General features: G+C 32.3%; 1 protein-coding gene across 7 annotated transcripts in view; it reads left to right on the top strand.

Annotated features, from left to right (window-relative positions):
• RELCH (RAB11 binding and LisH domain, coiled-coil and HEAT repeat containing) overlaps positions 1-26,156 on the top strand; it is a 107,591-nt gene that overhangs the window by 7,447 nt on the left and 73,988 nt on the right. For all 7 annotated transcript variants that reach the window (XR_012065572.1, XR_012065573.1, XR_012065574.1 and 4 more), the window contains exons 2-8: positions 11,579-11,668; positions 18,819-18,890; positions 18,999-19,054; positions 19,160-19,273; positions 24,612-24,815; positions 24,921-25,012; positions 25,638-25,931. Coding sequence is in view for 4 of the 7 variants with exons in the window: in XM_072952028.1 (XP_072808129.1) it covers positions 11,579-11,668; positions 18,819-18,890; positions 18,999-19,054; positions 19,160-19,273; positions 24,612-24,815; positions 24,921-25,012; positions 25,638-25,931 (922 nt within the window). In the remaining 3 variants the exon portion in view is untranslated. The remainder of the gene's footprint in view (positions 1-11,578; positions 11,669-18,818; positions 18,891-18,998; positions 19,055-19,159; positions 19,274-24,611; positions 24,816-24,920; positions 25,013-25,637; positions 25,932-26,156) is intronic.

Here is a 26,156-nt window from a genome sequence, read left to right as displayed (position 1 = left end):
TGCGCAAACTATAACACTTAACTACAACGGGGTGAAGATGAATGTTCTAAAGCTGATATATTTGGGTTATAGCAAGATAAATGACAGATCTCTCACATTGGTATAAATAAAATAGAGAAATATGGGTTTGGTAAAAGAGTAGCTGTGGAAAGACGTGTGATAAAACAACAGTAGGTCTGTGCCAGTCTACACCATCTACACTTTTAAACATGGCGTATTTTTTGAAGACCACCTCACTTGTAGTACTGATGTCTGATCTTTAGTTCTGCTTCTGCCACTTACAGCTCTGTTATCTTGGGTGTATCATTTAACCTTTTTGAACCTTCTTGTTCTGTGTAAAGCACAGTAATCATTCTGTCCACTGCTAGTCATAGGGTTTTAAGGAAGTTCACATGAGAGTATATATGTGAAAGGGCTTCAAAAACTTGTTTTATAGTGACTTCTTTCTTTTATAAGAAAAAACATATGAAGCAAGGAGAGAAGACTAGATCAGATTTGCTGATGATAGAAGATGGAGGAAGATAGGTGATGTCTGACAGTACTAATTCATAGGATTCAACAGGACTAGCAGATATATGGTGTCCTAATTAAAACAACAAGTTAAAAAGCATACTGGTAGTATCTGTGCTTGAAATTCATAAGAAAACCTGATAGCATTTCTATTTGAGTAGCCACCATAAATTAGATCAAAGAGGTCTGCTAATTTTAAGGGAAAAAGCTGTATACACAATGAGTTAAGAGTACAAAGTTTGGAGTCAGATTACCTGGCTTGGATCCTATTTCTGCCACTTTTTTTTTTAAACCCTTGTGACTTTGAACAAGTTACTTAATCTCTCTATGCCTCAGTTTCTTATCTAAAAACGGGATAACAGAACCTCTTTGAGCTGTTGTGAGAGTCAGCCGAGTTAATATTTATTGTCATTGGCAGTAAGTCTATATAAGTGTAAAATAAATTATTAAAAGGCAAACATTGGATTTAGGATTTCGTAATGGTTCATTAAAATGTCAAATACAGTTAATGCATTATATTTTATGTCTGTAAAGGCATTACACCTACATTTTACAGATATTTTAAATTATATTCAACGAAGTTATTTTTAAATGTAGTTTCCTTTTGTGCTCTTCTCAGGCAGTGGTTAGTTACTCAATTTTATGACTAACAGATGCGAAGAAAAGGGGATTTATCTTTTTTTGGAACTTAAATTTTCAAAGTCAGTATATGTGGCATTTACAAAATAAATATTTCAAAAACAAAGAAGAACAGAAGTAGACAGATTGAACTAAGGAACAGATTACAGCCTAGTAACAAGCTCAGTGAGTCTTTAGTATAGGAAAAAGAGTCAGATCATTGAGGGAAGGATAGACTATTCAATAAACTTGTCTCCTGGAGGGAAGTTATTTCTTTATCTCCTACCATATATGTATACACACACACACACACACACACACACACACACCCCAAAACAAAGTCTACAAATTAATTAAAATGCTAAATGTGGGAAATGGAACTTGAAAACTTTTTGAAGAAAATATTAAAACATATTTATGACCTTGAAATAAGGATTTCTCAGGCATAAAAAATGCAGACTTTAAAGTAAGAGATTAATATGTTTGTATCAAAGTTAAAATTCTTGTATGCAAAAAGATAACATGAAATGAAAGACAAGCCATAGACTAGGAGAACATATTTGCCACATATATATAATAGTCAAAAAGTATTTCAAGTATAGAGTTTATATAGAATGCCTACAAATATTAAGAAAAAGGAAAATGACCTAATTAAAAATAGGCAAAAAATATAAATAGATAATTCATAAAGAAGCAAACCAATGAAAAGATACTCAGATTCACTAGTAATCAGGGAAATGCAATTCACAATACCCCACCTTTCAGCAAAAATGAAGATGTCTGACAACACTTCGTATTCCTGATACAGAAGAGGAAGCAGGAACTCTTGTGCTACCCAGTAAAAGTGTCAATACAACTGCTTTGAATAATATTTTGATAAAATCTAGTAAAGTTGAAGATGTGCACACCCTTCAACCCAGTTTTTCCACATAGAAGTATTTACCTGGAATTCACAAGTGTGCATAACAAGGTGTGTACAATGTTAGAAACAATCCTCTTGGCCATACATAATGGAAAGATTAGTTATGGTATAGTCATAAAATGGAAATCTTAGCAGCCATTAATCAGATCTCAGATCTGTTGTGGAGCATTACATACAGTTCTATACCACTATGTAAATTTTCAAACACATAAAACATTACTGTATATTGTTTATAGGTAACATATATTATTACAGATATATAAACATCATCTAGAATCACACTAAAGCCATTATTGTGTTTGCCCTCGAGGAAGGAAACATTAGATGTTATTTCTTTTTAAATTCTGAAGAATGTTAACAGTTGTTCGTATCAGGTGGCGGTTGGTTATATGGTGTTGAACTTTGCACTTTTCTGAAGCAAGTAAACTATGTACTATACTTTGTCAGAATTTACGTATAATGAATGGCAAAACAAGGAAAATATGTGATGAGAACTACAACGCCACTGTTTCACTATTAATTGGCACCTAGTCCTATAACTGTGCAATGTGAACCAAGTTCATGTTTTTTCTGACATGAAATATCATCTTCTCCCTGGTACGTGAACGCAAGGAATATATTTTGCATAGTATGTTACTTCTGTGTGTGTATTTGGCATGTATCTACCTTTTTTGCTACCTTATATTGAATATCAGTGTCTTGGATTATCTATTAATTTGCACGAAATAACAGCAAAAAAGTTCATTCTTTGCTCCCAAACATTGTTGCATATGAACTAGTTTCTCTGTTCTCAGTCTTCTGTTGCCAGTTTTATTTGGAAGGGAAGTCTTCATTTGACACAAATCTCTCTTGAAATTTAACATGTTGCAAGTGAACAAAACTGTTTTATACTGATAGCTTTTTATTGCATTGTATGGGGAGTCTTATAAATATTCTGTATATGTGTACAGAAGTAGAATTACCATTAGAAAAGTACCTAGCAACAACCTTAACGTGTCTAATTTTTCTAGTCAAAAATAGCTCCTTATTATAGGCATTCTTTTCAATTATAGTAAGGATTGACACTTTTTTTCAGGGATAGATGTGTGAATACAGAGAATTGACCAAAGAATGTAAGGTGGAATGATGAACGTTATAAACATATCACCAAAATCTCTAGTCACATTTTAATATTGTCCTTCATGTTTGATATTTTCATTTTGTACCCTTTGGTAAGTTACAATAGTAAGAATACTGATTTTTGTCTTGTAAACCTTCTAATAACATCCATATCATGAAATTTGCCTGTTTTAATAGGTGATTTTAGAATCTACAATCTCACTGGACTCTGCCTAACAGATTTTTTTTTTCTATAGGCAGTATTGTCTTCTGAGTGTAGCTTTGATCAAAATATGTGCGACACAAAGATTGGAAAGCAAAATGTATACTTACGCACTGTTGGTAGGACTCTCTTTTTGGAGTAATTTGGTGATATCTATCACATTTTAAAAACACATATTCCTTAATATCCTATTCCATTTCTATAATTTATTATAGACAGCTTGTTTGCATTAAAACTGTTGAACCTACATTTTTTTGGTATCTTCTGCTAGTAAAGGTATTAAAGATTGAAAACAACCTGAGTGTCTAACAGTAGGGGATTGGCTAAATAAAACAGAATGATCTATATGTGCTGGTGTAGAATGATCACCAAAATACATTATAAGTTGAATAAATTAGGATGCAGGCAGAATATGTGAATTGTTTCCATTTACATACAAAAAGAGAGGAATTGGCATCTACCTGGCATATTTCTAAAAGGATACATACAAAAGAGTCTTCAACAATGATTGCTGTTGCAGAGGATGATTGTGGTTGAGAGATGGGCTTACCTTTTCTTTATATGCCCTTTTATATTTTACCACTTATCACGTCTTCAGTGGCAAGACTAGGATTCCAAACCAGATCACTGACTTCCAAGTCTGCATCCTTTCCATTACACCACAACTGCTGTTTTATGTCAGTTTTAAAGCAAAATTTCTCAAATTATTTTAGTATTTAATCAGTCAAAGTATCTTAGTAAGTTATTTAGAGAGTATATCTTATTAACTCAAAGTGGCCAGTCTTCTTAATGCAGAAGGCAAGTCAGGTGGTGCAATACTGATCCTTTAAAAAATAATCAAAGTGACAAACTGTACCACCACGCCAAGGCAGAGGTAAATAATCTGCCGAAAACATCATTTAATTCCATCGAGATGTCCGCAATGCACAGCACTCAACTTAAAACAAGTCAGAACATATATGTGATTGTAGGGTCAACTAAGTCTCCAATTACAGTCAAATATAGTCTTCAATTGTCTTTTCTGCATGAAATTCAACTAAGGAAATTCACCAAAGCTGAATTAGCATGTACTCTCTTCTTTAATCTTAAAGCTTTGCTGCGTGGTTACATCTAAGTTTCTGGTCTAGTCAGGGAACATGACTAAGCTTCAAGGAGGAGACACCACAGTTGCAGTCATGGGTGTAACCTTCCGGGTTTTCCCACCTGTTATTTCCAAACTCCCCAGCAGTCAGAGATGATGTTCATTTGTTTCTGAAACCAGCTGGTCCTTATTAGATGGCTAAGATTGCTCAAGGAAGTGTCATCATATTTTCTGTGTTGTTTGTATCATCCATCAGTTTTGTGCTTGTGTGCTGCTTTGGTTCAGGCATTGAGATCACATTTAGAACCTCAGCTCTAGCCTTATAACTGGTCCCTGTGCCTTTAATCCTTATTCTTAATTGATTTTAAAAGCTATTCGTTCATGTCACTCCAGCTAAAACCTTTTAAAATTGCTTTCTCCTGTCCAAAGCAACTTTTTCCAACTCTTTTTATTAGCAAAATGATATATTATAGAAAAAAGAATTTACAAATCTGTTTAGCAATTTTAATTTTTCCCCATTTTTGCATAGTATATGATAAAAATGACTTTGAACTATTTTATTATAAATATGCATTATAAAGTTAGTTCTCCCTATAATTTTGCTTCTTCCTGCCTTTTCAACCATGTTGTCATATACAAAACTTTTGTTGTACTTACAGTGTTTGTTCAATGTCCCTTGAATATGTTTTATATTTTTCTGTCTTGCTGCCTTTGTCTATATTGTTTTTCCTCCTCTTGAAATTCTTTTCCTCCATCTTCCTTTACTTTTTTCCAGATTCTCTGTATCTTTTTTTAAAATTTAGTTTAATTTTATTTTTTAGGGGGGAGGAGGTAATTAGTGTTATTTATTTATTTTATTATTATTATTATAATTTAATGGAGTTACTGGGGATTGAACCTGGGACCTTGTATATGCTAAGCATGTGCTTTACCACTAAGCTGTGCACTCCTCCTCTGTGTATCCTTAAAGGAAGTTCCAGTTCCTTCCTCTCCCTAAAGCTTCTCCAGCCCATAGTGATCTCAAAGTCCTCTGAACCTGTGGTAATTTTTTGTTTATCTCACTTATGGCAATCAATTATATAGAGACTTGTGAATGCATTTAGTGTTATTGAAATTTTTTTGTTCATGTTTTAGCTGACTAGATTTTTGTTTAAGATGTTAGTTGGTTTTCATGTCTCATATATCTTTGTCTTATAAATGTTTATGTAGCGTGAGTATAAAAAGAGACCATGTTTTATTTATCTTTCACCTAAAATTGTGCCTGGCAAACAAGCTTTTGAATAAAGGTTGATGTTATGTTAAAGAAATGATCTTTAAGTAACGGGATCTTATAAGTATGAAAGTGTGAGATCTTCCTTTGTAAAATTAGCCTTTCCCTCCATAGCCTGGGAAAGGTTGAGTCAACTTTGGTCTTTCTGTGGCCATTCACAGCCTCAAGCCCAACTTAGCTGGAATCGAGGAGATCTGAACCTGCACGCTTTTACATATTGTTCAACAGCACTAAAGGTTCAGAGCTCAGGCTTTGGCATCAGAGAGCCAGAGTTCGTATTTCTATTCTGCTACTTCCTAGTTGCATGACACTAGATAGTCTCTGTTTCTTTTTCTGTAAAATGCAGGTGGTAATGACTCTTCTCGCAGGGCTTTCTTAGGAAGGTTAAATAAGGCTATCTGCCCAAAGTATTTGGCACAGAATAAGTGGTTTAAAAAAAATGTTAAATGTAATACTAATTATTGTTGTTGTTAATAATAATCCTTTTACCTCAAAGCTGTTCTTATGGTAAAACCATCCAGCATTAAAGAAATACTAACTTTAGTGAATAGTTTGTCAATGAAGTTTCAGTGTTTGTCTCTTCGTAAGTTTAAATCTTTTGACTTTTACATTTGGCTCAGTGGAATCTTGTGGCAAAGAACAGTGGACTACAAACCAGGAGACTTGAATTATACTTCTAGCTTGCTCACAGATTAACTTGCTTGACTTTTAACATAAAGTGATTTAATTGTATCACTGTTAGCTGTGTACATGACTTAATTTCAGTGGTTTATAAGCTTATTTAAGGCAAGAACCAAGTCTTACTGAATTTTATCTTTCTGCTCCTTATCATGGATTAGTAAATATTCTTTGAATGAATGCATAGCTCAGTTTTTTCATCAGTTAAAATGAGGAGTTAGACTATCTGTAAGATTTTCTCTAGCTCTCAAATATTTTGAACATAAGGGTCAGTGAAATGAGTCCCAACATTAGAAAAGAGTTGAGGATCAGAAAATATAAATGTAAGTTTTGCCATTGGCAGATCTCTAAGATCCATTTTTAATTTAAGCAGCTAGCATGTTAAAATGCCATACATGACTTCAAGTTTAGATATAATTACGTTTCAGGTAATATTATTGTCTGTTTATTGAATTTATTTACTCCATACTTCTTCCTTTGTTATTTACCATGACATAGGTTTTTTAGGCATGGTTCAGTAAATGATCTTTACTATACAAATTGGAATTTAAAGCTAATTGACATTAATTTTCTTCCTACCCTTTAATTGTGAATTGGGTACTTTCATGACTTTTTAATTATAAAATGCTCATATTGTAAAAAATATTAACTCTCTCTGGGGAAAATATACCAAAATACAAGCAAAAAAATTCAAAGAATACAGAGAGGAGTGTGTATTGAAAAATTCTAACTTCTCAGAGTTAATTACTGTTAATAACTTATTGTGTATATTTATAAAAAACATTTAATGTGTATATAAGCATACACAACACACCTACATGGACTTTTATATGCCTATCCTTTAAAAAATTATTTTTTAATATTTTACAGTACCTTCCTGTCAGTACCTGAACACAGTAGTTGTTCACCAGATGTTTACCTAATTAAGCGATGTTTTTTGCCAGTTAGCAGCTGGTCAGTTTTCCCTCATACATTTAGCTTTTTAAAGTGCCATAAAATTTACATGGAAGATAACCTTTTCAAGGATCTGAAACTAATTTTTTGAACTATTATAAAAGTACATTCTATCATCAGAACTAAAAGATTAAATGTATGTAAAAATAAGACTATTTTCATATGTGATTTATAAAATCAATCTGCATGCCTTACAGTCACACCATGTATAATGAATTTAGTTTTCAGACTTAATAAAACTTGCGTACAGGTTTTACTGGTTTGCCAACTCTGATGAAAGTTCCTGATCATTCAGTTTCTGAGTTATAAAATGAATTACTAAGAAGTTACACAATCCTGGAATTTGAAGAAGTGCTTTGTGGTATACTTTATATTAGAAAATAGTAGTGTCTTTCTTAATAAAAGAGGCTAACTTTTCCAAACTCTTACTCTTATATTAGAGTATTTGAAAAGACATTTGCTTGCCCTGGAAAAGAATTGTGGCTGAATCCAAAGAATCATATTTATCTAGGAGCTGTAATATTACCTCTTAGTCTTAAAATTCCAAGTACATTTTATTTGCAAAATCTTGTTATAGGTTAGTTCTCATCAAAGTTGAGATTACTTTCTTCCATAAATAATTTTTTTATGACTTGGAATAAATTTTTGTAAATTAGGAGATTTTTACTTTTATGATATCATAGTTATTGTTTGTTAAAAAGTTTTTTTCTTAGAGAATATAAAGTTGTTGGCTTGGAAAAAAATAATTACAGTGTATTTTTCAGTGGCCATCATAATACCAAGTCGAAAATTAAGCTATGTTTGCTTTCCCCAAGGGGAAAGGCAGCTATTGCTTAGGTGATTTCTTTGAAACTTTCAGAGAAATAGTAACAGTATAATGGAGGAATAATGTGTGATCAAATAGGCTCTAACCTAGGCCTTATGTATGATTACAAATATTAGAAGGAAAAAGAGAATACCTGGAATACTAACATTAGATGGATACTTAATATAATAGAAAAATATTTATCTGAAATCAACAGCCCACATCATCCTTAACATTCCATGAAAATAAGAAATAAAACAGTGAGGTGTTATCACAACACTGGAATATTGGTTGATAAAAGTTCATCCTATTGGGTGTAGTTGTTTTAATATACAGGTTGGAGACATCAGAATAGCAAATGAGCAGCTAAGATATGTGTGACTAAGAGCAGAGGGTATAGTACTCAAGTGAGTTTCTGGTTAGGGCAGTGCCAGATAAACTAATATATCAGGAAAATGTAGATGTTAGATACATGGTCAAAGAAAGTGATTGGAAAATTCACACATACACACAAGAAAGGTAGATGGCCAATATATCTTTCAAGGAATGTTCAAGTTCACCAGGAATCAAAGAGATGCATAATTAGATAAGAAAATTTTATAGTATGTTAAATTGGTGAGATTAATAATATCAATCATTGATAACTGCTATTATGCACTACTGATGGAACTCTAATTGCTGTATATACTTATTTTGGAAAGCAATGTTAGCAGTATATATCAATAGCCTTAATGATATGGCAGACTCTCACCATATGAGCTTCATTTTAAAAAAGCAAGATACTAAGTTCTATGTATCCATTTATTTTGCAAAACTGTATAGATATACAAGTCATGGGAAAAAGAGTTAAAAAAAATTTGGAAATTCTTCAGAAAAATTTAATGATGTCTGAGTTTCCCAATTATAGTGGGTTTGAAATGATTTATCTATTTTTGTATGTACCTTTATTTTTATAATTATAATGTGTATATTTATCAAATTGGAGGGGAAAACTGTAATTTATAGTGTGGTACAAAACATTGGAGAAAAGTAGTTAGATTAATATTTTTGAGAGCTGGAAATTTTAGGTAGTATATATAGTGATCTAGGAACTCCAGTTTATAACATATCATGATAATTATTTACCAGGCAGGTGTATTTATAGGTCAGTGGTCTGTTCTAGTCAAGCATTTTGTGAGAACAGGGACCTTGTCAGTCTTGCTGACACACAGTCCCCTGCACTAAAGATGGTGCCTGACAAATAGTAATAGGCTATTAAATATTTTCAAGTATTGAGTGCAGTTCAAGAAGTCTTTCTCTAATTTGAATATGTGAATCTCTGAGTAGTTTCTTATATAGTAAAATAGCAATAGATTTTTTTAAAATAATAACAGTTGATATTCATTGAGCACTTACTATGTGACAGGCAGGTTCTACAGCAATAGATTTTTATAATAATGACCCCACACTTACAGAATCTTGCAATGTCTTCTGAGTAAGAAAGCCAGGCAATCAGTTACTATCTCGGAAAAAAACAGAAGGCTGAGTTAGAGTTTACCAAGGAGAGATCAATCTAAAAGCTGAGTGTTCAACAGTTACCAGTTCTGCATGTGTAAAATTTAATACAGAAGCAGATTCCTTTGTAAAAATGACTTTATTAAATTTTTTTAACAGCCTGGTCCATGCCTGTAAATTTTTTTTAATTGAATATAGTCAGTTACAATTAGTCAATTTCTGGTCTACAGCATGATAGTCATGCATAAATATACATATATTCGTGTTCATCTTCTTTTTCATTAAAGGTGATTACAAGATACTGAATGTAGTTCTCTGTGCTATACAGAAGAAGTTTGCTTTTTATCTATTTTTATATATAGTGGTTAACATTTGCAAATCTCAAGCTCTCAAATTTACCCCTTCCCACCCTCTTTCTCCAGTATCCATACAATTGTTTACTATGTCTGGGAGTCTGTTTCTTTTGTAGATAAGTTATGTCCTTCTTGGCCCTTTGCACCCTAGCCTGCCTAACCCTTTGGAACTTCTGTCCGTTAGAACCTTGCTATTTACACTAAACTTGTCCTGCACTTTGAAAACACCATACACTTGTTTGTTCTTTCCCTCATTTGTTGACTTGGTGAACATTTATTCTTTAGGGCTCAATTTAAGATACTTTCTGTTGGAAGTTTTCCATGGCCTCAGGCAGTGAGATGGGATATAAAAGACAAAGAAAATTTCTGATCTAGTTAAGAATGAATAAAAAACAAAACGAAAAATAACTATATCACAAAGATCTAATAAGAGTTAGAATGTTTTTATATAAATAACTTTTCCCTTTTCCACTGTTTTACTTTACTATATAGTACTTGATCATCTTCCAGGATATTATATTTATCTACTTGCATATTATATTTATCTGCTTTGTTCACTGCTCTGTAACCATTACCTACAACAGTACCCAGCAGTAGATGGAGTAGGTATACCAATAGTATGGAGTAGGTGCTTCATAAATGTTTAGTGAATGAATGAATGATAACAACCTTTCAAAAACAAAATCCACTTGTAGTTTGGGGGTCATATAAAAACATGTCTCAGGCCACGATTCTCCCAGGCCTTAGCTGGCCAACCCCTGTTCTAAAGCATTATTCCCCTTAACAAATATATTTTTATATTGCAGATAATAGGGAAAGTGACTTAACATTTCTCAAAATGTATTCTGAATAACATTAGATATTGTGATATAATAGGTGTTACTCAACAAAGAAATGTGGTGGACAGATGACTTGGGGTAATGCTATCTTTGGTTTGGCTTTACCTCTTAAATATTTTGCCCATTTTTGAAATTATGCTATCTTATTTTGAGTTATAGGAGTGTTTCATATTTTGTAGATATCTCTCTGATATTTGATTAGCAAATATTTCCTCCCATTCTGTGGGTTTTGTGTTTTCACTTTCTTAATAATGACTTAAAACACAAAGTTTTTAATTTTAATGAAATCCAGCTCATTCATTTCTTTTTTGAACTGTATGGTGGACAGTGTGTGTGTTATGTTGTGAAGACAGTTTTCTGTTTTATTTTTTCAAACAACGTTGTTTGTTTTAGTTTTTTATTAGGAAATTATCTGGTTGAACTCAGGCTGCAAACTCTCGGACAGCAGCTCAAATTTCATTTCAGTTTTTTTTACCTCAGCTGGGCTGGTTGCAATATACCGTGTGTGTGCATTGTTCAGGAGTTAGAGATTTGGGCAGGGAAACTTGAGTTACTTTAAAGTAGTTTAATTGGTGTGAGCATTTTTACCTTACTGTTTTAACAGAATTTCTAGATCTTAGAATCATAGTTTTATTAACTGGGAAAAAAAATCATAGGTAATTGATTTCCAATCCTTTATTTTGGCAGCTAAATAAAAATCTGTTTAATGCTTTTATTTTTTGCCTTATTACAGATCGAGCTGGGAGCATCAGTACCCTTGATTCTTTAGACTTTGCAAGATATTCAGATGATGGTAACAGGGAAACAGATGAGAGAGTTGCAGGTGAGTAAGATTATAAAGACAGATTCGGATTTTTTGACATTCCGGAAGTAATAAAATGACTTGAGGAATTCTCTTTCTTCAACGATTTGGTATGTGAATATAATTATATAGTTATTATACAAAATTATTGTACTAATAATTTATTGGCTGCAGGGAACATCCCAACCCCCAACTTTGCCTTCCAGTGGTGTTGTGAGTTTTTGGTTATGCTTGCCTACAGTTTGCTGAGTTCTGCTTGTAGCCAATAGTTTACAACCATGTAGTTATATAACTGGTGTAAAGGAGGTTTAAGTTAGCCATGGTTTAGAATAAAGTTGGACCTTAGCTTCGTCATTCCTTTTATCCTCCAAACCAGGGCTGAGTAATATTCATGTGTTACATACCAATACAACTCTACTGATTGTTAAAAATTGGTTAAAATACTTCCATGCTGGTTGGTAAATAAAAGTTTGTCTTGAGTTCCCTGGATGCTCCCTGACCATCACTGTATCTCTCCAGAAATTTATCTTGACTTTCCTGTGAACCAGAAAATAAAGGGTTAATGCTTGGTCCAGCAGGGGCCTCCAGGACCCTGCCCATTCAAAAAAGAAGACCATCATCCTTTCTAGTTGCTTGATTCCTTGTTCCAGTCTCCTTCCCCTCTCCACCCTCCCATCAGTTCTGCCTTTTAGGCATCACCATTGGATCTGCAGAGACTTCAGAAGACCTATTTGTACTGCCTGTGTTCTCCCCATATAAAGTGAGGCCAGTTGGATTCTGCTCGGGGGCCACCCTGAAATTTAGCAGTGTAGCAACCCTGGCTCCTCAATTGCCAAATATCTGGTATCTTCCTGGTCCTTCAAGGCTGTGGCTGTTATTAAAGTAATTCTTGGATGTCTTGTAGGAATTATGGTTTTCATAGGGCATTGAGAAAAATAGGAAGCAGACAGACATCAGTTAGGTATTTTGATCCACCAGAATGGGGGGCACACCTGAAACAGGAGGGATGCCACGTAGGACAGATGGAACCTGTAAAGGCAGTTAATATAGGATTGGGAAAAATCCATAATGGAGTCCTCTCTTGACCAACTCTGTTGAATTTTTCTTCTACTTACTGGGACAGGTTTGTTAAAACCTACCAAATGTTTGCCCGTCATAAGTCATTATGAATAAAAGTGAATGCTGATTTTTATATAGCACTTGCTGCATTCTAAACACAGTTGTAAATGTATATTAACTCATTGAGTTATAGAATTATCATCCTCCCCTCCTCAGGAAACTGAGGCACTTAGAGAGATTATTTAAGACTTCAGTGGCAGAGCTAAGATGCAAATTCATGTAGCCCAGCAACAGACCCTACAACTGACTGTACCTTATGCTGCCTCTTAGCGTTAAGAATGAAGTTTGACCTGATTAAAATGACATTCCAGTATGTGGTTTTCACTCATTATTTGTGAATAGAGTTATTGAATGTTTAAAAATCTCAGACAGTATTAGATGAGTTGGGGAAAAAATGATGCAATTGTTTTTAGTTCAGCAGAAGCTAAGAGAGGATTCAGCAATGAAAACAGCAATATCAATAGAATGGAGAAATCATTGGAAGAGTTTAATGCACCTCCCTATATCAAATTATGATTTAGTCATAAGCATTATTACTTCACAGCTGTATCAAAACAGCAAATCACATCAGTAATATTTGAAAATTAGCGAATCAAATGGGAATTATTTAAATAATTTTAGAATTAATTAATCCTAATTATATCATTTGTTAAGTAGCATGTTATATATGATATAGTAAATATTAGATATGATTTATATTATATATTAAATATTAAATACATGGTGTACTAGTTTATTAGAGACTCACCAAATATATCTAGTTTTGTATATTGTATTATTGTTCAAATGGTTACATATTAGAAGATAACTTCTACTCAGAAATTGGCCACATGGTTATTTTCTTTCCTTTAATTTCGATTTGAAGATCTAAATTTTAGATTTAGTCAAATTTAAGAGGTTCATTATTATTCTCGTTATTTAGGTAGTTTACTATTTCTAATTCAGGGAACCATTGATGTAAAAGCAAAATGTTGTAACTAACCATAACTAAGAGTAAAATATTTAAATATTTGGTAGTTTAACCTTATATTTTAAATCTAAGGATTATACTCTTGTATCTAAGATTGGGGAGCTAAAGTAATTTTAACTTACTGTATAGTGCTGATATATAAACATATGCTGTCTTGACAAAGACAAGTACTGTCTGATATCACTTACATGTGGAATCTAAAAACTAATACAGTTGAATCTATATACAAAACAGAAGCAGACTTAACAGTCATAGGAAACAAATTGGTGGTTGCCAGAGGAGGGAAGGGAGGGAAAAATTAGCAGTATGGAATTAACAGATACACTACTACACATAAAATAGATAAGCAACAGGTTACTCTACAGCACAGGAAACTATACCCAGTATCTTGTAATAACCTATAATGGAATATAATCTGCAAAAAATAGGTCAAATCACAATGCTGTACACTTGATACTAACACAGTATAGTAAATCAACTATACTTCATTGTAAATGAATGAATGAATGAACACTGTCTTTCATCTTCATTGGAAAAGAGGGAAAACCATGTTATTCTAAGAGAATAGCTTTCAGACTTTTAGTGCTCTTATACCAGCCTGTTACTGAACCAAATGTGTAATCTGTAGGTGAAACTTTACTATTACATGCTTCTGGGAACAATCATCAACAGAGTAGACATATGAAGCCTTTTAAAGCCTACATAATCTAGTAGACATTCTAAAATAATATTAAGATTTTTGTCTGTGAGATAGCCTGACCTTGTTCCCTGGATAAGAACCATCATCAGTAGCCCTCTCATTCCTTAGCTATTGGCCTGCAGCATACATATCCAGCTTTATCAGAATTAAATAAGCCTATTTGTCTTTTTTTTTTAAGGGAATGTGCTTTATTTTATTTTATTTTTTATTTAAATGTGTCAATTTCTGGTGTACAGCGCAATGTCCCAGTCATGCGTATACATACATATATTCATTTTCATATTCTTTTTCATTAAAGGTTATTACAAGATACTGAACATAGTTTCCAGTGCTATATAGATGAAACTTTTTAAAATCTATTTTTATATTTGTCCTATTATTATGTATTTCTCCCGTAATACAGATGTTCATACTTAGACTGTTAGCAGTACTTTTTGATTTTCTTATTTTAAACCTTACTTAAATCTTATTTATGATTTTGTACAATTTAAAATAGGATAGATGCCCCAACAAGGCTTTGAAGGCAACATACCTTTAATATGGTTGTAAATTGTTTTAAGTTATATGATAAGTCATAAAGGTCTGAACCAGGACAATTGCAGAGATGATTCTTTAGGGTTATTTAGGATTCAGGGGTTGGAATCATCATGGTTTGGGCTTTTAACTAATGTAGGAGTAAGGGCTCAGGGTAAGTGAGGAATATTATCTAGGTTTCTTGTTTGGCAGTTGGGTAAATGGTGGTGCCCTTAATGGAGAGAGACTGCAGGAGGAGGAGGGAGGGCAGATTTGAGGGGAAGATATGAAATTCATTTAGATAGGATCAAATTAAAAATTTATGAAATATTCAAATAGGCATGTCCAGGTGATAATTAGGTAGGTCTGTATCTTGGGGAAAAGGTTTAAAGATTTCTGAATCTTTAGAGTACTGGTGATAGTTAAAACTGTAAGAGTGACTATCATCCCAGTGGAGTATGTAGAGTAAGAAAAGGACCAAGGAGGACAGTCTGGGAAACACCAACTTTGAGATGAGTGACATAAGAAGCTGTCAGAGTACCTGAGCAGGAGGAGCAGTAACGGGAAAAATTTTTTCTTGTAAAGCTTGGGAAAGAGGAATTTCTTTCTCCCTAAGATGACTATAGAAAACAAAATGTATACAAACCATGGAGATTCCATCTTGCTTCCCTTCATTTATTTCTCACTATTTGCTGAGTCATGCCTAACAGTACTGTACATTTCTTAAGTCTATAGTAGGCAGGGAGAATTCTGTAAACCTAGGAGGGGTGGTAATTGTACTCTCGTGGGATTTTTGTATTATTTTAGGAGTAGATTTTTATTTTAACTCGTATTCTTATGAGAATTTTTTTTTCTTAGAATCGTTCCTGGGTAATAAAATAAGTATTAAAGATGGGAAAGTGGTATTTTATTATGAAGTCAAATCACCTTACATTCAGGGGGAAGAAAAAACAAGAAATTCTGACTTGAAAGAAGTCAGTTTCATGTCTACTATGAGATGGTAGGGTCCTTGATTCAACCCTATTGATACGAACTCTTCAATAGTGGAAGGAAAATGTGAATGAAAAAAATACTTGACTCTGATTAGTGTTGTGGGAAAGATCTTCCAAAATATGTAATATTCTGAGTTTTGCACCAAAAAAACTAAAACTAACAAATATTTCAAGATAATATTAGTGATATATTGAGTTGAGGCAACAAAGAAGCAATATTTTTGTCTGCTTTGAAATTTAACACTTCACCTTTGGTGTCTCCACATAGTCAATTGTTTTTCTCCCAAGTCATGAGAGCATGATCTTTAATCACTCAAATACCTCCAGTGTAATACCAGTGTTATCCAACCCTGACTGGGAAATGACTGTTTCAGCCAATCTAGAGTTGCTTATACTGACTTAATCATTAATTATTTTGATAAGATTATAATATACAATATTAGAATATATATTTATCTTATAGTTACTACTTTAGTTCCAATAAAATAGCATTTAGCAAGGTTGGGCAAGTATAGAGTTGGGACAGTGGATGACTAGGTTGGCGGGTAGTTCCTACAGTGTTTTTAAAAAACATACATATTTTCAAATATTTTTGTGAGGAATTATAATATTTGAAAAATACTTGGAGGTCATTTGCTACAGTGTATCTCTTTACAAGATAATAAATTTTGAGCTTTAATCCAATAATTTTTAAATAAAGAAGTGATAGATTCATTTATGTGTGAATATAGCTGTTCAGACCTTTCTTGTGAAACTTCCTTTCTCACATAACAGCAATTACTTGATTGTACTGTGCTTTTATAGAGATGTGCTATAGCTTTAAAGATATGCCTTTGTCTTTATTGTATATTAAGAAACATGCAGCAGAGTGAATTCATTTTGATGAGCACTATCTTTTCAAAGCTTTGGAAACTTGTAATGGCATTTGGCAATGTATTTGTAGATGTGCATAATAATATAAATTCTTGCCGTCTGACATGGGTTTTTCTGGCTTTCTGTGCCTTGCTCATTCAGTGTTTCGCTCTTGGTCACCTAAACTTTCATCAGTCAAATTTAAGTTTTTTTCACAGTTTGTGTTTTAACCAGTTCTTTTTTTTTTCCTTTTTTTCTTTTTTTTTTTTCATATTTTTATCATTCTGGTGCAGGGCATTTCTGATCTGCAACTGTTCTGTAATGTGTCTTACTAAATTGTAAGTGATACTGAAAGTGTAATATGTATACTCATTTTGCTTATGATATAGTGAAGTGTTTTTAAATAAAAATCAATTACCTAGAGTTTTGAAGGAAAAAAGAAAAGTACTTCTGTACTTCCCTTACACACTGAATGTGTGCAGTCTGACTTTAAACACAAGCTCTAAGAATTTTCCATAAGTAGAAGTTTTAGGGAAACTGATTTAACTTTGTTGCACAGAAATGTTTGCAGATCAGCATTGCTGACTACCAAAAAAAGAAATAGTAACATACATGTCATGTGGTTTTTAGTTGTGCTTCCATGTTGCTGCAGTGAAATTCTGTGCATCAAAATAATTGGCTTTCATGTACTAGATGTGATTCAGTTATATCTTAAGTATTATTTTAATGAAAATATGCAAACTGAGTGAATTCTATTTTTTCCATATATTTTTATAGCTTTGTTGTCTCTAATAGCATTTCATTTGCCATCTTCTTTTTTCCATTTATTAGTCAATCAGGAAAAAATTGCATCTTTAAATTTTTTAATTTGCTAGTTTTTATGCAGAACTATTTAAGATAATGTGATTTTAAAAATATCCAGTTGTGACAGAGATCACTTACTTTCTCACAGCTTCACTTCACAGAAATGGCTTTTTTCCCTACTTCTAAGCTTGCTTTTTCTTCAGGGCAGTATTTATTAATACTTTAAAGTATTTTAAAGAAAATTCCCAGTAAAGACATGCATGTTTAAATCTTGCTCCTGATGAAACATTTTATTAAAATGTTGCCTCTGTATTCCTGTTGATCTTATAATCAGACTCTGATAACAGGTGAAATCTTTAAGTTTCAGTAGTACCTCTTACTATGAATAAATACCTGTCTGAAGAGTTGTCAGAAACTTTGAAATTCTACTTAGTTTTACTCAGTATCCTAAAATTACTATTTTTGTAGACTTGTACAGAATCATTTGCTTAGAATGATCTTAATTATAAATTAAAAGACAAACTGTTTCTATCTTTTGGCTTTAAATGAAACCTAAAATAAACCTAAAGGAACTTTTTTTAGATATGTGTTTAACATAACTGTGCTTGTTTATAGAAGGCATATGCTTGTTTGAAGAAAAATTGATAGACATCCCACATTGTTAAATATTTAAATCATATTCTTTCAACGTCTTAATAAAGGAATATAGTCACTAATATTTCTGTATAGTGAGTTATAACATTATTCTAGATAGTGCATTTAAAAGTACTTTTTTTTTAAATCCTAAGATTTTCTTTAAGTATATTTGCTTGGATTTCATCTAATTTTTGTCTTTTCCCCTAAAATATGTCACCTGAAAACATTCCATAACATTTCTTACCTAGACTGAGTGAAGCAGAAGCATCTAAATCACTAATATTCTTATTTACCTAAATGAGAGTATGCCATAGATTTTATTTTTAAATAGAGCCATCCCTGTCAGACAGCTGGAACATTTGATCCCTAGTCCCCTGTATTCTGAAACTATGGAAAACATTCACCAGTTTGCTTGCAAATCAACTCTGCTGCATGCGTTCACAAGTTTCATAAAGATTGCATGCTTTCTGTTTTCAATACAAATTGTATTTTTTTTCATACCCATCCTTGCTTTTTATTTTTTTATTTTTGTTTCCCTTTTCTTGGTTGGATGCCTGTGTGTGTTTATTCCAAATCCCTGTCCAGTCCTGGAGTTTGAACTACGGAAAGCCAAGGAGACCATTCAGGCCCTCCGAGCCAACCTGACAAAGGCTGCAGGTGGTGTACATAAAACTTTTTTGAGACTTTTTCTACTTTGACAATGTAGAAGTAGCTGAGATATTTTCAAATGTGAAATAGTAAAATATTCGTATTTTTTCCCACCAGAACATGAAGTTCCTTTACAGGAACGAAAAAATTACAAATCAAGTCCTGAAATTCAGGTGGGTGAACGACAGATCTAAAAGTATCTTCCACATGAAATGGTAGCACAAGTATTGAAGGAGGAGAACTTACAATTTTGTATCTGTCTTTTATTTTATCTCCAGGAGCCAATCAAACCTCTTGAAAAGAGAGCTCTAAACTTCTTAGTCAATGAATTTTTATTGAAGAATAACTACAAGCTGACATCAATAACCTTTTCAGATGAAAATGATGATCAGGTACATTTTTTTTGAATTTTTTTTCCTTTTTAATTTATAATATATCTTCTCTTTTTTCTACTTTCTTTAATTTTTTGAAGTTACACATGTATTAAAGCTCTATAAGGCAGGTTACCAAACACATTGTCTTACCTACCCAGTCTAGTGTTCTGTTGGCTTATAGATTTTTTCTTTCTACATAAAGACTTCTGATTCTTTCCAGAAAGCTTTTTACAACTCCCCAGTAATTATATAATTTCATATATTTGCATGTATTTATAAAATGTGCTTTTTTTAACTTAAAAACATTTACTTAGTAGTAGTACAGATTAAGAATAAAGTAGACTTATAATTCCAGTTTAGCTGAAACCTCCAATAGCACTATAATAATTAAGATGAGAAATAGATAACAGCAAATAAGAAAATATTTTGAATAAGAGTGAGAATATAAGTTGTGTCTCTGAATAGGAGCCAGTTTTAGAAACTCATTATTTTCCTGGTAAAATTTTGTAAGCAAAGAAATGATGGTTTGTTTACTGTTGTCTCCTGAATATGGAATATTTTGACTTCTTAGTGCTAATGGGTCAGTTTGAATCTTGTACCTTAGTAAAATGAATACCAAGGAGTATTTTATGTAGAAATCAGGAAGCCATCATTTTAAATCAGGTGTATTTCTTTGGTCCATAAAATATCCCATGGTTTGTTCAACAAATATAGAAGTTATCTAAGGAAGATAGCAATTCAGTTACTCTCTCAGTAATTGTAATGTTTTTGGCAAAAATTAAATTTAATAAAATATTTAGTTATTTCTTATTAAGTGGTAGTTAGAATAAAACAGATAGAAACTAGTATTTACCTTACATAAATAATATTATACCATGATTACATTTTAGTTTAATCAAGTTTTATCACAAATTTCGGTTAAAGATCAACTAATGAATAATATATATGTTTAATATGTAAGAAACTTTGAGAGGCTAGAAAGAAAGCAGAAAAGGAAGAAAAGAAAAAAATAGATGGGACGCATAGAAAATAATATCAAGATGGTAGATTTAAAACCCATCCATATCAACACTCACTTCAAATGTAAATGGTCTGTCCTTCCCACTTAAAAGGCAACAATCTCTCAATAGTTGATAGAACAAGGTAATAGAAAATCATTTAGGGTATAGAACACTTGTGCTATGTTGTCAATCAACTTAACTTAAGTAAAATTTGTAAAACATTCCATCTTTCAGTAGCTGAATGCATATTTTCAAACATATATGGGTCACTTATCAAGATAGACAATATTATAAATGATAAAGCAAGTCTTAATATTTAAGAGGATTTTAAATATTTTCACATAACACATAAGTTGAAAAAGAAATCAAAAGGGAAATTATAAAAAATTTTGAACTGACTGAAATGAAAACAAAATAATCAAAATTTGTGTAACTAAAGCAGTAATTAGAGGAAAATTTATAGCAGTAAAATGTTTATAATGGAAAAGAAAGGTTTCAAATTGATAATAATCAGCTTCTACATTAAGAAACTAGAAAAAGAAAACTAAGCAAAGCCCAAAGTAAGCAGAAAAAGGGAAACAATAAAAATGAGAGGATAAGTCAATGATACAGGCAGCAGAAAACAATAAAGAAAAACTAATAAAACAAAAAACTGGTTTTTTTGAGATAAATGAAATTGACAACTCTTTACCCTGACTGATTAGAAAAAGAGAAAAGATGCAAATTATCAAAATCTGGAATGAGCAAGGTTACATCACTACAGATTTTACTTATATTAAAAGGATAAAATGGGAATGTTACTAACAACTTAGGAATTGAGAGGAAATTCCTCAATCTCATAAAAAATATAGAAAACCTGTCACTTATATTTAATGATGAAGGGTAAGGAATAAAAAAATGATATATGCTCTCATTATTTCTTTTGAACTTCGTACTAAAGATTCTAGCCAATAAAAGGCAAGAAAGAAATGAAAGGCACACATTTAGGAAAAGAAGAAATAAAACTTTATTCATTGATGTCATGATTGTACATGTAGAGAATCCTATGGACTGTCTAAAAGATACCACAACTCATGTGTGACTTTAGCAAAGTTGTAGAATACAAGATCAGTAAACAACAATGAATTGTATTTCTGTATGCTGGCAACAATTAGAAATTGAAATTTAGAAAATACTATTTACAAGAGTATCAAAAAGTAGGAAATAGGGGTAAATCTGTAAGGACTGATACACTGAACACTATTATATGTGCTGAGAGAAAGTAAAACAGATATAAATGAAAAGCTCCGCGACTCCCAGTGACATTGTTGTGCACTCCACTGTAGGAAGTCACCATGCTCCCACTGCCACATTCTGAACTTTGTCACTGTCTTGCTCCCACTACATCTGCTCTTTCACCTGAATATTTTCACTTTCCTAATCTCCCTCTTTTTCACATCGGTCACCTCTCCTGCCTCCTGCTTTAACTCCTTCCTTATCAATTTTAAATTTATAAATATTCTCAACTTTTTTTAGCTTATCCTTCTACCTGCCTCCAACATTATCTTTCACCTGTTAATTATAATCATGCCCAGCTGAAGCACTTGCACCCTGAATGTATCTGATTCCTTCGGAGCATTGAGTTCTTGCTCATTCTTCCTGTTGTCTCTGAAATAATTAGTTCCCCCATCCTCTCATTGCCATGTGCCTTGTGAATAAATACCTAAACCTTTCCAAGGGAGTGCATAGATCATCACCTTTTAGAAACTTTTCCTTACCCTCCACCTCAAGACAGAAATTGACTCCTTTCTCTGAATTATTAACAGTTCTTCAATCATAACACTTGTGGTACTTTAGATTCTGTTTATTTCTTTGTGTCACTACTCTTTAACTGTGAAAGCCCCTGAATGGTGACAATATTTTATCCTTGATTCTAAGCATAGGATGGATATCTCATAAATGTTGGATGAATATAGATGGATAAATGGATACTTGAATTATATGTGTAATATTCATTTAATAATTTTTTAAAAAGCCAAACACTGTATTAGGACCTCAATATACATTTTATTTTATCCCTATAAAAACCCTAAGAGATAAGCATTATACCAATTCTACAAATGACCTGTACAAGTTTCAAATTAATTCATAACAGTAATAAATGGAGAAAATATGAATTTCATTCTTGGATCTAATTTTCTTGAAAGTCCACACTTTCTTTCTTTCCTTCCTTCCTACCTTCTTTCCTTCCTTCTTTCTTTTTTTTTTTAGCTGAAGTATAATCAGTTAATAATGTGTCAGTTTTTGGCATACAGCATAATGTTTTAGTCATACACAGACATACATGTATTCCTTTTTATATTCTTTTTCATTATAGGTTACTACAAGATAGTGAATATAGTTTCCTGTGCTATACAGTATAAACTTGTTTGTTTATCTATCTTATATATAGTAGTTATTATCTACAAATCTCAAACTTCTCATTTATCCCTTCCCACCCCCTTTTTCCCCAGGTAACCATAAGTTTGTTTTCTATGTCTGTGAGTCTGTTTCTGTTTTGTAAATAAGTTCATTTGTGTCCTTCTTTTAGATTCCACATGTAAGTAATATCATATGGTATTTTTCTTTTCTCTTTCTGACTTACTTCACTTAGAATGACAATCTCCAGGTCCATCCATGTTGCGGAAAATGGCATTTTACTCTTCACTGCTGTGTAGTATTCCATTACACACCCACACACCCACACACCCACACACCCACACACACACACACACACACACACACACACACACACACACACACAACTTCTTTATCCAGTCATCTGTCAGTGGATATTTAGGTTATTTCCATGTCTGGCTATTATAAATAGTGCTTCTGTGAACATTGGGGTGCATATATCTTTTCAAATTAGAGTTCCCTCTGGATATGTGCCCAGGAGTGGGATTGCTGGATCATATGGTAAATCTATTTTTGGTTTTTTAAGGACTCTCCATACTGTTCTCCATAATGGCTGCACCAAACTACATTACCAACAGTGTAGGAGGATTCCCTTTTCTCAACAACCTCTCCAGCATTTATTGTTTGTGGACTTTTGAATGATGGCCATTTTGACTGGTGTGAGATGATACCTCATTGTAGTTTTGATTTGCATTTCTCTAATAATTAGCTATATTGAGCATTTTTTCATGTGCTAATTGGCCATTTGTATGTCTTCATTGGAGAATTGCTTGTTTAGGTCTTCTGCCCATTTTTGGATTGAGCTTTTTTTTTTTTTTTTTTTTGTATGTTGTATGATCTGTTTCTGTATACTGGAAATTAAGCCCTTATCTGTCACATTATTTGCAAATACAAAGCCCACACTTTTAATACCTGTCTTACATCTGCCTCGGATTTAACCCCCCAAAATAGCTATTTTCAATTATTTTTAATCCTTAAAGTATTAAGAGTGTCATATTCAGAACATTCAAATGAATATGCCATAGTTTCTCAGAGTTTCATAAATAAATTATAAATAAATAAGTTATTAAGGTATCAAATTACAGAATTCTGATGTATTAGAGGAAGAAAAAATGGTAGGACAGTATATTTGCATGTGATTGATAACTCTGGAACTTTATAAAGCTCCTCAAAAAAATCTTTGCCCATAGAATGCTTTGAGGTTCTATGCCTTTTTGTACTTTTATAATAAAATTATATTAGATTGAATTCCAGAATGTTTCATAACAAGACACCAAAGAGCAGGTATTTGGATTCTGAAGACTATCAGAGCATTTTTGATAATATAATTAGATTCAAACAGCTACAGCAAGAAGGCAAGCAGATTAAATTGCTTGCTTACCTGTTAAAGATTGCACTCATATATATATACATATATATATATATATGTTGGAATAATAAAGAAAAATAAAAGTTAATGCCATCAATTAGTTTACATGTAAATAATGAATACAACTTATGAACTAGGACTTTCTTAATCTAGACATGTTCTGTGACTTCATGCAAATATTTAAGCATGTTTTACAAACTTAAACATTAACACAAGCTTTAACGTTAAGAGTTTACATTTTTGAGAGATTTGATCAAAAAGATTGTATATGGGGCACCTTGACATCTAAGACAGATTACCTAGAATATCAGTAAACTTATAAAAATAATATTATATATATATTATATATATAAGAGTTACATTGGACAGTGGAAGATTAAAATAAGTTTAAAAATGATATTTATTCACTTGGAAGATAAACTTTGACATTACAACAAAATTATGATTTTGTTGAGTTTTCAAGATACTAGCAAGAAGGAAAAAATTAATCTCAAAGATGCAAGATAAACTGCCTCATAGTTTTTTTATATTATTATTTTATATCTTTTAGGATTTTGAACTATGGGATGATGTAGGATTAAACATTCCAAAACCTCCAGACTTATTGCAACTCTACCGAGATTTTGGAAATCATCAAGTGGCTGGGAAAGATCTTGTGGATGTGGCCAGTGGTGTAGAAGAAGATGAATTAGAGGCTCTTACACCAATTTTAGGAAACCTTCCTTCAACTCTTGAAACTCCTCAGGCTGTAGAGGTGAGAGGTATTAACTAAGTAGTTAAGTCTATAAAAAGTATTTAAACTATATAAAAGCATACTGTGAGATCTTGAGTTTCTGTTTTTCTCCCATTTTGATTTCAGAACTCGTTGCTAGTACAGAAATTAGAAGATAAAATTAGTTTATTAAGTAGTGAGAAATGGTCTTTAATGGAGCAAATCAGAAGACTTGAAAGGTTAGTACTTAACCATCATTTCTAAAAACCTTCTTAAAGTTTTTAAGGATACTGGCAGATTTTATAAATATATAAAATAACATTTCAGTTAGAAGATGTAATTTTTCATATCCTAATACTTCTGAAAAAAATTTTTATAAATGCTTTATGTACTTAATCTGTCCTTCCCTGGCCCCCCCAAAAAAGGTATTCAGTCAACATAATCAGGTGATCAATTATGTCTTGGAAACAAGGAATAAGATATTTTTTACTTTCCCCAAGTTGTGTCAGTATTAGTAAAATAAATTCTTCACATTAGTTTTATACATATTTCCTGTTTATTTGATTCTTTTAATAATTCTGTGGATTAGATGGAATTATCCCCATTTTGCAAATGAAGAAATTTAAGTGTTAATCCAAAGCAGTTTATAAAGCCATTTTTATGTTTTGTAAGAGTTTTTAGTTATACTTCTGGGTATATGAAGCATCAGTGTATATGGTACAGAAAAGATTAATCATTTGCTCTACCACTTTCTGTTAATACGTTATTCCTTTAAAGCATTAAACTCATTATGAGGTTTATGCTATTGCCAAAGTTTAAAAAAAAATACAGTTACTTTCTGATAATTTCTCTTTCTCTCTGCAGTGAAATGGATTTCCTCAAGAATGAACACTTTGCCAGCCCAGTAGTTTGTGACTCTGTTCAGCCTTCTTTGGATCAGTCTCCCCACAAAGACTCTGAAGACAGTGGACAAAATTCAGTTATGAATAGTTCAGACAAGGGAGAAAACAAAGATTTTCATCTTTCAAAATCTGATGAAGTTGATTCCACTATTCCTAAAGAGAGTTTTCCAAATTCTTTCCCCAGGCGAGAAAGAGAAGGGATGCCATTTTCTTCTCCATCAAGTAAAAACACAGTCCATTTTGATAAACCCAATAGGTTAGTATGATCCTGTATTTTGAAATGCATCTTTCAGCTATTTAGTACATACTCAAACTGGAAGAGTTTCAGTTCTTATTTTGTAGGTCAGATGTCTGAATTTTTATGTTTGGCATGAAGTTAACGTATAGCAAAGTACATGTGACCCAAAAAAAAGAAAAAAAAACCCAACAAAACACAAGTAATTACTAAGTTAAATTACGTTAAAGAGAAATAGACAATAAA

This window comes from Vicugna pacos, chromosome 30 (genome assembly GCF_048564905.1).
Source record: "Vicugna pacos chromosome 30, VicPac4, whole genome shotgun sequence".
In the NCBI taxonomy this organism is placed as follows: Eukaryota; Metazoa; Chordata; class Mammalia; order Artiodactyla; family Camelidae; genus Vicugna; species Vicugna pacos.
This window is presented reverse-complemented; position numbering and strand designations above follow the sequence as displayed.